The 13507-nt window shown below is 33.0% G+C and overlaps 1 protein-coding gene across 3 annotated transcripts; it reads right to left on the reverse strand.

Moving 5' to 3' along the window:
• Positions 1-235: 235 nt before the first annotated feature.
• On the reverse strand, positions 236-12135 carry LOC107810716 (SPX domain-containing membrane protein At4g22990). 3 transcript variants are annotated; one of them, XM_016635524.2, is made up of 11 exons: positions 11736-12135; positions 7198-7274; positions 6250-6370; positions 5493-5804; positions 5161-5265; positions 4021-4475; positions 3130-3431; positions 2061-2245; positions 1271-1461; positions 682-815; positions 236-597 (listed from the first exon to the last, which is right to left on the reverse strand). In XM_016635524.2, the coding sequence occupies exons 2-11, from the start codon at positions 7248-7250 to the stop codon at positions 359-361; spliced, it is 2097 nt and encodes a 698-aa protein (XP_016491010.2). In that variant the 5' UTR covers positions 7251-7274; positions 11736-12135; the 3' UTR covers positions 236-358. The 3 variants fall into 3 exon arrangements, with proteins under 3 accessions (XP_016491010.2, XP_016491011.2, XP_075074010.1); XM_016635525.2 differs by lacking the exon at positions 11736-12135 and adding an exon at positions 7892-7967; XM_075217909.1 differs by lacking the exon at positions 5161-5265 and having other exon boundaries at positions 11736-12017.
• Positions 12136-13507: the final 1372 nt, after the last annotated feature.

Raw genomic sequence — 13507 nt, forward strand, 5'->3', positions numbered from 1 at the left:
CCGAACCAACCCGACTTATGTACACCCCTACATGACACAATTTAGTAGTAATATTTACTAATAATATTTCGTGTTAATCTCTTCATATAACAAATATATGTAATGAACTAATAATTTTGTAGTTCATGGTGTTTTAAGATCAAAAAGCGCAAAAAGATAAGGTTTATGGGACTTGAACTGACAAGATACTATTTATATCACCTGAAATTGATTGAATGGAAATTAAGAGCTACTAAAAACGATAGACTTCGAAATTCATACTATAACTTTATATTGGTAGTTTTCAAGTTATATATATAGTTCTCTTACATGTAGTAACTATGTACAAGAGCTAGAGAAAGGTTTCATATGATGATGATCAATAGAGAGAATTGTAAGTGAAGCAGGTGGCTATGATGGAGAAGATGCAGATAAATAGCGAAGGTAGCAGTGTCACATTCAAAAGCCTACTCATTCCCCAGTATCCTGCCAAGGTTATTGTACTATCTGCAAATACTCGAGCTAAAGTTCCGGCTTCTGTTGAAAGTAGTCCACCATTATACGTTCCTTTAGTAAGCCTCGAAGACATGACTCGAGATAGAAGGTTAAGGTTAACGCCTGCATGTTTGAAGAAACAAAGGCCTTTTTGTTAGCCATGATTAGAGTTATGTTGTTGAAGTCATTAGTGTTGTCACGATTTACCTTCGAGTACTTCAGCAGCTACAAATGTGATTAGAGCTGAACAGACATATTGTGGTACAGAATAAGGGATTATGACTTGGAAACTCAGAACTATTCCCAAGCATACCAAGATTTCTGATGCTAGCAAAACTTGCCTGCAGGAAATCACTTAACTTAGTATCGGAAAGACAATAGACTAGCTTACGATGGTCCACAAAGTAAAGCACGTATTATACCGATGCTCTTCTTGGACAATGCAAAATTGATTTTCAAATTAGTTTGTTGGGCTACTAGGGCAAACTAGCTGCTCGATGATGGATAATATAAAATCAACAGATTATAATTTGAATCTAAAAGTGTACTTAATAACCTGGTATCCGACAGTACTATGGAATCATTAGGACTTAGATAAAGGAAAAGGGGGAAGGCAACAATATGTCTTCCTGGACGAATAGCAATTAATTTAAGCAATAGTACAACGGAAAAGAATGTTATGCATACTAAGTTGTGTTCCCTGATTTTCTTTTTTATCTCGTCCCTTCTGTCCCTGTGAATGCATGTGTTATTGATAAAATGTTAGGAAATTACAGATGTGAAAGGTTTTACTTACCTCTCCTCAAACATGTTGTTGAGGTAGCTCCCAACAAGAATGTTCACCGGAAGGACAGTCAGCCCAAGACATGCAAGAAAAATGGCCACATTGCTCGTTGACCATATGAAGTAGTATGTGGTGACAACACTTGATTCAGCAAGTAAAATCTCCATTGCATACTTCAGCATAAAGTATATGAGCAGTTGAACCTGTGTAGAAAATCATGAATACATAAACAGTTCTCTTTAACTAGAGTTAATACACCACCAACAACAACATACCCAGTATTATCCCATACCGTGGGGTCTGGGGAGGGTAGTGTGTACGCAGACCTTACCCCTACCTTGTGAGGCCCTATTAAAGGACCGAGAAAGAGACAAATATGCAATTTCAGTCTGCACAACCCTCAGAAAGATGGACAAACACCATTGTGTTCCAAGGTTACCACTTTGTGTATGTCCTATGAGAATGATTTTTACAGGGTTGAGTCTAGAGAATCTGATGGATACAACCAATTTAGATTGACCATTTATTCCAACTTCAACAAGTTCCTTATACAATAATTAGCGTGAAACTTTCTGTTCACCTGAACCTAATGATTCTATGTACAAAGAAATTCATGGTTAAAATACAACAACAAGAATGGTTCAACACACCAGAAACTGTCGTAATTTTGATGTGAGCAGAAGATCTTCATTAGATGTCAACAGAGTATCTATCATCCATGAAATTTAGAATGGAGATTTCGTTGAAACTTTAAACTTTAGCATAAGATATTATACTTGATGATATCAATTGAAATCCAAACCTTCACGGATGGGGTAAGCAGCTTATAAGCAGAGACTATGGAAGTAACAGGTTTTTGGATCTCCTCTGCAGATTCTTCACTATTATCGCAATCTTGGTCTTCATCGTCATCTTGTTGCTTCTCCTCTGCAGTTAAAAGAAGTGGCTGGGAAATACCATTCTGTACTAAACCATTTTCAATCTGCCCTGAAACTCAAATTAATAGCATCTTTCAGGTGGAATTTTGACTATAGAAGATGTTAATTTCTGGACGAAATTTCATAAAAGATTAGCAAGGAGTTGCAAAATATACTGTGCCTTCATTCTGCGACAAATATGGGTTAAGACAAACTATTGAATGTGATCACATGGTCATGCCAAAAATTTGGCATTTGTCTGTTTTATCTGACCAATGTAAGGACCAGATCTACATAGCATCCTAAAATATCAAACAGTGAACTAAAGGTCCTAGTCATTACTGGAAGCAAAAGAACTGGATAAGGACGTTACCAGGTTCCAAGTGATCATAAAGCAGGAAATGCGTTTCATGAAATCATGACACATCTAGTGTTACTTTATTAACAGGTGGAAACAGGCATTCTGCTAAATGAGGTGCACGGCCAAGAAGACAGTATAAAAATCTATTTTGCTCCATGATTGAGGTCTCAAAGTAATGAGTATAGCAAATGCACTACTATATATATTATCGCAGAATATATCTCAACATGAAATGACACTCTTTGTGACTTCTCAAGAAAGGTTTCTCTATAGGATTAATGGAGTTAAAAGAGGTTTAGTAGAGGCAACTCATTAACCAAATAAAGAACGTGTATCATCTAAATGAATAACTACCACTTAATGCTGTTGAAAACTAACTCAAGCAGATTGTTCATTGAACTTGTCTATGTATACAAATAGGGAATAGATGAGACTGGATATCTTACAAGAAACTTGTAGCTTTCTATGACAAGGAAATTAGGAGGCCTGGTGCAGAAACTCACACAACATTCTCAAAGGTGAATAATCATTCAGGTTAACAAACTCTAAAAAAGATGATTATTCATGCTGAAGTGTAAGTCTAGATGACATACCGCTATTGGATTTTTGTGGCAGAACATTCACCATTTCCTCTTTTGCAGGTTCTCTAAAGGAAGTCCACACGCATAATAGGTAAAGAAACCATGCAAGAGCCATTATCCATCCTGGTAAAGTGTCTTGGTTAAAAGTGATCTTCATGAACTTAAAGTTAGTTTGAAGCAAGCAGGCAACAGCCGGACCACATGCCATTCCAAGTGCACTTGCACTTACAAAACCAGCGGAAGCCTTCATTCGCAGGTGCAGAGGAACACAATCGCTGATATACCGCCTATTAACTGCCCTTGCCGAACCAAGCCTGAAATAGTTAAAAATCTAATGATAAAGATGTCCTGGTCCTGAAAATGCAATCGAACTAATTAATGACACTAATAAGGATGAAGCGGAAAGGAAGCACACAGCACATCAATAATTAGATGCTTCCAACTGAAAGAACACTAATCAAATCATTAACTATTCAGGTTAAATCTTAAAAGACCATGAAAACAAAGATTTAATGGATAATTAGAGCTACTCTTTTTCCTTCCTGATATAGAGAAATTCTCCATTCTGAAAACCAATAATAAATCATCATGGTGATGGATATATTTATGAAACTTCAACAAATATGTTCAGACTAATCCTCAGAACATTTGAGAATATCTCTAAGAACTTAACTTATTAGGGAGACAGATCATTTTCACAACTCCAACTATGTACCGAAGAGAGTTGTATAAACCCCCAAAAATGCAGGTCAAACTCCCCAGGGTTTTCTATGTTACAACTTATGAACAATAACGGATACATAGTCCTGAAAATAAGGATATCATTTTAATGAATTACTAACAGAAGGATGGAGAATTACAGATTACTTGAGCTGCACTCTAGTGAGTAATGAGTAAACTTACCCACAAAATAGGCGTCCGATTAGAAGTAAGTATATCGAATTGAAATCATAAGCCAGGGCATATAAGGTATTCCCAATAAGAAGGACAATGCTGCTGAATACAAGAGGCTTCATGTAGGATTTATTGGACCATGCACTAAAATATACTGAAGAGAACACCTGAGCAACAGCCATAGACCCAATCACAGCTCCACAAACAGTTGCTGCAGCTCCAAGACTCAAAGAGTAGTCATCTGCTGTTGGGACTATTATATATGTGTTAACCATATACAAGAATGCATTAGCCAAGTTCAACAGAAGTGACATCAAGTGATATCTCTCAGCGGCAGCATGATCCTCGGAAGGAGTTGGTAGTTCTTGTGGTGAAATAAGTGCATGTTTTCCCAAATAGTGAAGGAAATCAGTTGAATTTGTTAGTCTATCCACTGCTTGATTAATAGCTTCGATGATAGGGTCCTGCACATGATAGCACCAACCAAATCAGAACAATGGAATCAAAGGTAGATGTTACTTATAGAAGCCACAAGCTCAGGTTTTCCTTCAAAAAATGTACTTTTTGCAGTCAGTACTATTTCAAATTGCAGTTTCAATAACTTCCTGACGAAAATTTTCTTTCTGACACCAGAAAGCTTCAGGGATTTTCTTTAGTTCACATTTCCATCATGAGAAGGAAGAATTTCTAGCTACACCACATAAGACAATACATAAGGTCAGTTTAACTCAAGAAGTCCAACATTTCCAATATAATCACTAGAGTTTTCTACAAATAGTCCTAAAAAATTCAATTAGCATAGAATACAAACTATTGGGAGGCATAAATATCACTGGATAGATTTATTTCTGTATTCTGCCATAGAATTGGTCTCACTAGGAAATAAATAACAAGAAGTCTCTGTTAACTTTGTTCCATGCGATTTACTTTATAGAACCAATTTTTAGTTGTAGCAACAATGATTTTGAGTGACATGAAGATAAGTAAACCTCATCCTTTTGAATATAATAAATGCCTACAATGAATTGTTTTCTTATCCTATTTAATTCTTCATAAGCTCCAGCGCACTATGGCCAACAAACTACATAACCAAAGTGGATAACCAAAAACATTAAGAAATACTATACATAGAAGGACAGGAGATTAAACCGGAAGTGGAAGAGCAGGCTGATCATATATTGAAATATAGCTCGCACGGTTCTCTTGGAGATCCGCAAGATTGCGGGATATGGTTCCAACTACAGCGGAAATGCCCTGCACGTGACTTGTATGGTTGTGAGTTTTGTTCTTGACTTCATGCTAAAGACTAAAGACATACTGCGTCAATTTATACTGTTGGAAATAGATATTATCCTACAAGTTGCATCCTTAACGAAAATTTGAGAAAACAGAATGTGCTAGTAAAGAAATTTTTTTATTTTAAAAAAAGCCCATGCTCCAGGAGAAAAAAGGAAAAGACAAGTTGTGTTCAGTTATCATACCACATGCTTAAATATTTGTCTCAACTGGGAATAAGGATGATTTGCTCGAGACTTGACATAGTAATTAGTGAATTTATGCTCACATCTCTTGTCAAACTTTTTCAGTATCTTGCGCACACCAATGGCATTCATTTCAACAAAAACGAGAAGTCGTAGCAGTTCTCTGCCTACTTCTACATATGACTGTTGTAGTTGGGATAATTTTGAACCATCTTGTTGCTGTATCAGGACATCATGTTCTTGCCCAAGCATGGATAGCGTACTTGCCAGTTTCCCTTGTTGTTCCAACAGGAACAAAACAATCTTTTCAATCTGACATCATAAATATGCAACACTGATCTAAGTTAAAACAACTACTAGTCGGAAAATATTATATGATAATAATAGATAAAGGGGGCACAGAAACAGGAGACAACTACATTGCGTGATTATCAGTGACTACTTTAGCAGTGTCATGTAAATGATATGTGATTTATGTCATTGAAAGATTAAATTTTTCTTATGAGTTTCAACACATAATGAAGTTCCTCGATCGATATACAGTGCCACCAATAACAAAGTTCGAAAGTATAGAAGGTTATGTCATTAGATCGTTTTTTACTGGTTGTGTATCATAGATACCATATGAAAGGGTTCCAGATTGCACATTGAAGAACCTTACTAGTGTGTTTCACTGATAACAATACACAAAAAGAGTAATTTGCTAGTAGCAATAAAATCCTTATCCAAGAACCTTACTAGTGTGCTTCGCTTATACCTGCTTATCTAAAATCTTTGAGAAGTCCTTGAGAGCATACTCGCGGCTTTGTTCAGAAACTTCAATCTGCTGCACATACTGCTTTACTTTCTTCTTCATCAACTTGTAGTTGATGTAATATCTGAAAGGAGTCAATGTAACCATAACAGTGGTAAGCCACCCAAGGGTATAGTAATATTCCATATTATCAAAATTGATGCAAAAACTTAGGTATCAATTACATTTCCCAAATATGATTCCAAATGAAACATTGTCAACTATTTTACAGTTACCTAGGCAGTGGCGGAGCCACATTGAACCAAGTGGTGTCAAGCGACACCCCTTCGCCGGAAAATTACACTATATTGCTAGATAATTTTTTTTAATTTTATGTATATTTACTATACGTTGATTCCCCTGATTTTTCGATGTATCTAATTATTTATATTTTGACACCCCTTGATGAAAATTCTGGCTCCGACACTAGGTATTTCTATCACAAGTGTGCATGATCCTGTTTCGGCATCGAATTTATGTAAAATAACAAGCAAAACACTGGATCAAAAGAATACAATAATAAATGAGATGAAAGTTACAATTGACGACTAAGTGGGCGTTTGGACATAAGAATTGTAAAATTTCAAAAAAGATTGAAAAAAAATTTCAAGCGAAAATGACATTTGAAAATTAGAGTTGTGTTTGGACATGAATATAATTTTAGATTTTTTTTAAAGTTTTGTGAGTGATCTGAGTGAAAAATTTTAAAAACAGCTTTTTGGAGTTTTTCACATTTTCGAAAGATTCCAAAATTGTTACGGCGAAAAAAATCTTATGTCCAAACGGGCTCTAAATTAATCTTCTGTGTAGTTCCATGGAAAATTAACCCCCTAAAATTAGTAGTACACATAAATTAACCCCTGAAACATCACATGAAAAATGAAAAAGTTTTGGGGCAAATGATAAACGTACCCTTGCCATTCTTGAATTTGTGTTTCTTTCAACTTTTTTCCGAAGGCAACCATCTTTCAGAAGTAAGGAATGTCAATCTGTGAATACAATAAAAGAAGAATAAAGACTCAAAAGCTGATACTTCAAACTACTAATTAAGTATACTAAGGTGAAATCAGACAAACTATATAAACTCAAACAATGTGTTCCAATTATATAAACATATCATTAACTGTTTCTAAGTTTTATCTCATCCATAACAAATTAAAATCTTGATTCAGAGTCAATAAGTCGTAAAATAGGTACTCCATAATTAAAATATTTCTCATAGACCAAAAACTGATGCTCCACAACCCAATTGCATGTACATGTGGCAAACATGCACGATTACATATTTTGTAAAACGCCAGTCATCCGGAAAATTTCCATCTTTTCTGCTAGTCAAAGCTTTTATTTTTTCCCTATCTCTCCTCTCTTTGCACACGCAGAAATTTAGACAAATCTAATACCAAAACCACACTAAAAGAAAATTAAAGTAAAGTAAAACGCACAATCTAAAAAGAAAATACGTTAGAGTACGTTCAGTGAAACAATTATAAAGAAAAACAGGGGAAATCATTGATTACAGAACAAAGTTTAATAGTAATAAAAGGGTATATCCCCTTTCTTTGTGTCGTGTCTATATATGCATGCATGTATACAGGAACATACATACATTCGCCGGGGAAGCTGGGCATGGGGTTTTTTTGCATTTCCGAAGAGTCAAGTGAGAGGTGAAATAGTACTCAAGAAATTGGTCTCTTGAATCTCGCACGTAATTTGTTGACAAAATCACCTATATCCCCACATAATCTTTTTATGTATTTTAAATAGGTGTATAAGAAATTTTGTAATTGTACACGGATAATGTAAATTATCTTATAGTGTAAAAACTTTATATAATGCATAAAACTTAAATTTTTATCTTTAACATGTACATAGTTATTATAATTTCGAGTTTATATTTTATATACAGTGTTAGTGTAAAGAATCTTTACACTATCAGTAAGGGCGGAGTTAGAGACCAAAATACTGGTTCGGCGGAACCAATAACTTTAATTCAAATTTTGTATTTGTCTTAAGAAAATTCATCTAATCTGTATAAATTATTAACTTAGAACTCAATAACTTTCAAAGACTTGAACCCATGTATTTTAAATTTTGGCTCCTCCTCTGACTATCAGGTTACTAATAGGGTAATTTATAATCATAAAAATAAAATATGTTACGTGTTGCAATAGATAAAGGTGATTTGATAGTATAAATTTTCTTACCATAACGGTTCACGAAGTATATTACTAACTTTATACAGTTATCAAAAATCATGTTTGTTACAGAATATTATATGTAATACAGTTCAAGTGACTTGACCTTTTACTAGTTCTGTAGGCACAAAATATTCTTTCACTTTGAATTTATACAAATACCATTTGAGAAAGATGGAGATTTTACATTTGAAATGGAAGAACTACATGTAGCTTCCATTATTATGTAGACCTACCTTATTTTGATTTTGGATAACATAATTATGTTACTCGTATGTTGTAATCTATAAAGTGATAATTATGCATTAATTTTTCCCGTCTCAATTGGAATAACAAACTACTGCTCTTTAATCATTTGATAGTTGATAAATACATTTAATCTTTTCATGTCATTATATTTAACTCTTTTTATAAAATATATCTTCACGTGCAATTCTGAAAATTAAAATAAAGATAGAATGATAAAGAGTTATAAAATAGATAAGAAGAGAAATTTTTTATAACTAGTTTTTTATAATTCTCCACTTTCTTTTAAAGTTGTCTTATATTGTTAATTTTATAAACTTTAATTTTTAGTTTACTTTAACTTTTAATTTTATATCTTGTACGAAGCATCCATATATTATCCGTTGACAAGCATCCATATATTATCCATTATTTCTCTGTATATTTGTCCTTGTCATGATCGATAAATGATTTCGCAGAGAACAAATAAAATTTTAAAAAGTTTAATTTGTGGCTATAGTTTCGAAGTGATAACTTTATATTTGACTTCTCCGTTTCTGCTCATTTTTTTTTTTTTGCTGTATGAGAAGCCATTGCAGAGGAGAGGGGAAGCTAAAGGAAGAATCATTTTCACGAGAATTGAATCTTTTACCACTAGTATATGAAATGATATATAGTTTGACTAAGAAATTACTTCTTATTTACTTCTTTTTGCGAGTAATTCCCTTTTTCCTTTTTGCTAATATTATTGGTTTTTGACAAAAACGGCCGGCATCTGAGGAGGAAATTATATTTTAAAGTGATATAAGTAACTGTTTCTTGAATCCCTGTATTTGATGTCTAGTTTTCGAACAAATATGGTAAAAAGGTCCCGATGCCTAGGGTGTTTAAACCGAATCGGAAAATCGCACCAAATCGAAAAATCAAATCAAACCGATTAAAAAACCCGACTAGGTTTGGTTTGACTTGGTTTGGTATTGAATAAAAAAACCGAACCAAACCGACATATAAATATATAAATTTTATTTATATTTTTAAGACTTTATAGTGAATTTTCTTTAGAAAATGTAGAAATATTTGGGATCCTCTCATGTATTAACCTTGAAAGCGTAAATTAACGAAAAATTATTGTTAGACGACTAAGAAAATAACTATCATGTGTTACTAAAAAAATTCTCTCATTAGAATATTTTAATAGATCATATGTTTGTCAATTTTTTTCCATATTTACTAAACATATATTCATTTATCAAAGATTTATCTATAATTTTAACAAAGTAAGATTGGAATAATATTCATGTAACAAAAAAACCCGAAAACCCGACAAAACCGAACCAATCCAAACCGATATAGTTGGTTTGAGTTTGATTTTGATAAAAACCGAACCAACCTGGTCTATGTACACCCCTACCTATGCTTATAGGGGAATAGTCTCCTTTTATAAGTGTTGGAAATCTTACGGAAAATACTTCATCACGAAACCTATACGGAATTCTTCAAAGCTTGAGGCGTATTAAAGACATTATTCTTAAGGGTATTTCACCCGATTTGGGTGTATTCCCCAGGATTCAACAAGCTCTTCTAGTATAAAACTAAGAGCAGAAACTAAAAAAAAATTATTCTTAGTAGAAAATCCAACAGAAGAAAGGAGAGTATTTTCTGTATACTTAGTATCTATCACACCAGAAAGAATTTATATATATAAAAAATATGTTTATATATAGGTGAATGGAATCGAGTGGTTATAATGGGTGAGTAATGGTCCAATGGTTACAAATATAGAATAATGACCCATTATTGCATGAAATAATAAAGACATTAAATATTAATAAAATGAAACTAGACAATTAGAAAATATGAATCTAGACACTTTCTTTTGAGATACAATACTATTTTTCTAACAATAAGTACTACTATTATTCTGAAAATTTCTAGGTTACTTTTTTTGAAAGAGACAGGCACCGATATTGCACCTTTTAGTTTTTGGATATACTGTATATTCAATTATAACTTACACATGGAACTTCCAGATTGGGACATAATCCCCTTTTTGTCTTCCCCTGGATTTTTGATGTTGATTTTATAGCTTTTTATAGCCCCAACATTTTTTTCGTCTTTAAAAAAAATTTCTCCTTTTGGTTTTATTGCGCCAAATGTTCTCTAATTTACAGAAAATAAACTTCTCATTAAAATTAGAAACAAATACTACCAAGTAAAGTGGGCAAACAGATACCATCTACATTTAATTACGAATATTATAGAAAAAATATTATATATCCTAGTCAGCAGTCATATTCAATACATCATGCATGAGGTTATAGTCATTGATGATTCTAAAATGGTTAAGTCTACATTACATGCAATTGTATTTGGAATTACTACTGGTGATCTGATCACTTCATCGATGAACAGACAACCACAGAAAATAAAGAGATGGGAAATTTTGTAGTTAGAAATTTCCATATATAACAAAGAATTTCTCTCATGCCAATTTTGAAGGTTCAAAGTTGCAACATGATAGTTGCAATTTCAACATACATCAAATATAGGATTTCAACTCCACTAACTAAAAATTCTCTCCAGTTCTATATTTTCCTCTTCCACTCAAAAATAAAAAAGTATAAAAAGCAGGCAAAGACAAAAACATGCAGCAGGTCCACCCCATACAAAGTGAAGTACGTAATTTTGCTTGCATACAAGGTGGTCACGCAGAAAAAAAAAAGGACAGATTAACATAAACTGTAATAAAGTGGTCACACATTGAATGAATAGTATTTTTCCACATCTAGTACATTTAGCCACACCATAAACAAGAGATTATGTAAATGCAGCTAATCATGAACAAGATTCGTTAAAAATTAAAATAGAATAGTGGAGTGTTAGATATAGCTCCTAAGCTCAAAAATCTGGAGTATATATCAAATATGACATTAGATGAGCTTTTGTGAGTAGAAGCACATGTTCAGCAGAAAGAAGAAATGCATGCACATATATACAGGGACAGTTAGAAAAGGGTACAGTTTTGCTTACAATTTAAAGCTGAGAGAGTAAATGAACTGATTCTTGATGCTCTTTCAGTAGTGTCTAATGACATGAGTCCATACTTATGGAGAAAAAATGCTGTGAGGGTGTGAAATTCAAGAATCTTTGTGGGGTTTTGTAAGGAAACTTAAAGAGGAGGAGAAGGTGTACTACTATTGGGGGGGAGGGGGGACGGGGGGGCGGGGTTGGTAAGTCCTTCTGGTAAGTCCTTCTGGGAGTCGGACGGGGGGGGGGGGGGGGTTGGTAAGTCCTTCTGGGATGTCAAGGGCCATGTAAAGTGGGAACAGCTCCCAACCAAGTATAACTCATTAGCCTCTAAGAATTGGACACGTTTTACACTATGGACAAATTAAATAACAGTACTCGTTAAAACAAATGAAAGCAGTTCACTCTTTCAATTTGTTTGATATAGTATAACTAAACAACGAAAACAAAGTAACAATTCTTACCCTACGGAGAAAAAATAAAAAAATTATTTTTGATAGATTTTCGACTCAAAAAATACAAAAGTAAAGAGGCAAAAAAAAAGGCCAAGAAAAGGTGAAAATAAGGGAATAACAACATGAAGCAATACCAACCAACCAATCAGAAAATTTAAATATAGTTTAACTAAAGATGAGATTTAAATAAAAAAATTTAAAATTATTAGTAATATTTATAATCTTAAATGTATCATAATTTTTGTGTAGTTATAAGAATTCTGAAACATGTGATTTTAAACATAATATTTGTATGGTTATTATAAAAGTTTTTTCATTAAAAATAAAATGAACTTAAAATTATTAAATATTTTTAAAATATAGAAATATACCAACTTTATTGGAACCGACTAATAAAAAAATACTCCACCCATTCCTTTTTATTACTTGTTAGGGCTATTAAAAATAGTTAAAGGTCCTCTCTTAATTTATAAACGAAAAAGGGTTAAAAATTCTCCTAAACTATTGGGAAAGGTTTAAAAATATCCGCTATCCATTTATTGGGCTAAAAATATCCTTCCATTCACTTTTTTTTGTTCACTTATGCCCTTTGACCGTTAGGTCAATGCTGAATTAAAAATAATAATTATTATTTTGCAAAACTTAAAAAAAAATCAGCTCCTCTGGCGCGCCCTAGCCGAGCGGTCCTCGCCTGCACAAGCAAGCAGATTAGCTCCCTTATTCTTTTATTGTGCCGGCAGGCCTGGGCGAACGAGGTAGTGGTATTTTTACGGATCATCCGGGCCTTAATCCTTGCAGTGAACGTATAGTGGAGCTTCAATATGATATACGACTGAAATTAGGAGCCTTGATGTCTAAGGAGAGTGCCCAATCGAGATATATTTTATTGTACAATTGATGAGGTGAGGGTCGTAGACATGATATTTAGGTCACCTTGAGTTGAGACGGAAAATAAGCTATTTTACAAAAAATTTCTTTTTTTAAACTAATGCACCAGTAGTCCACTAATATAGTAAAGTCTTCTTTTAATTTTTTCAGTTTTTACAAAAAACAATTCAGCTTTTACAAAAAATATTTTTTTTATTTTTTTCAGTTTTTTTAAAGCATTTTTTTTGTAAAAACTGGAAAAAAAATTGTTTTTAACAAAATATTTTCAACGACATATTTTCATTTTTGAAAAATATTTTTTTCATTTTTTCTGTTTTTTTTTGTAAAAAATGGAAAAACAAATTTGTAAAAACTGGAAAAAAAAATTGTAAAAAATGGATTTTTTTTTTTTTTTTTTGTAAAAACTGAAAATATTTTCGTTTTTTAACAAAT

Source organism: Nicotiana tabacum, chromosome 7 (genome assembly GCF_000715075.1).
Source record: "Nicotiana tabacum cultivar K326 chromosome 7, ASM71507v2, whole genome shotgun sequence".
Lineage (NCBI taxonomy): Eukaryota > Viridiplantae > Streptophyta > Magnoliopsida > Solanales > Solanaceae > Nicotiana > Nicotiana tabacum.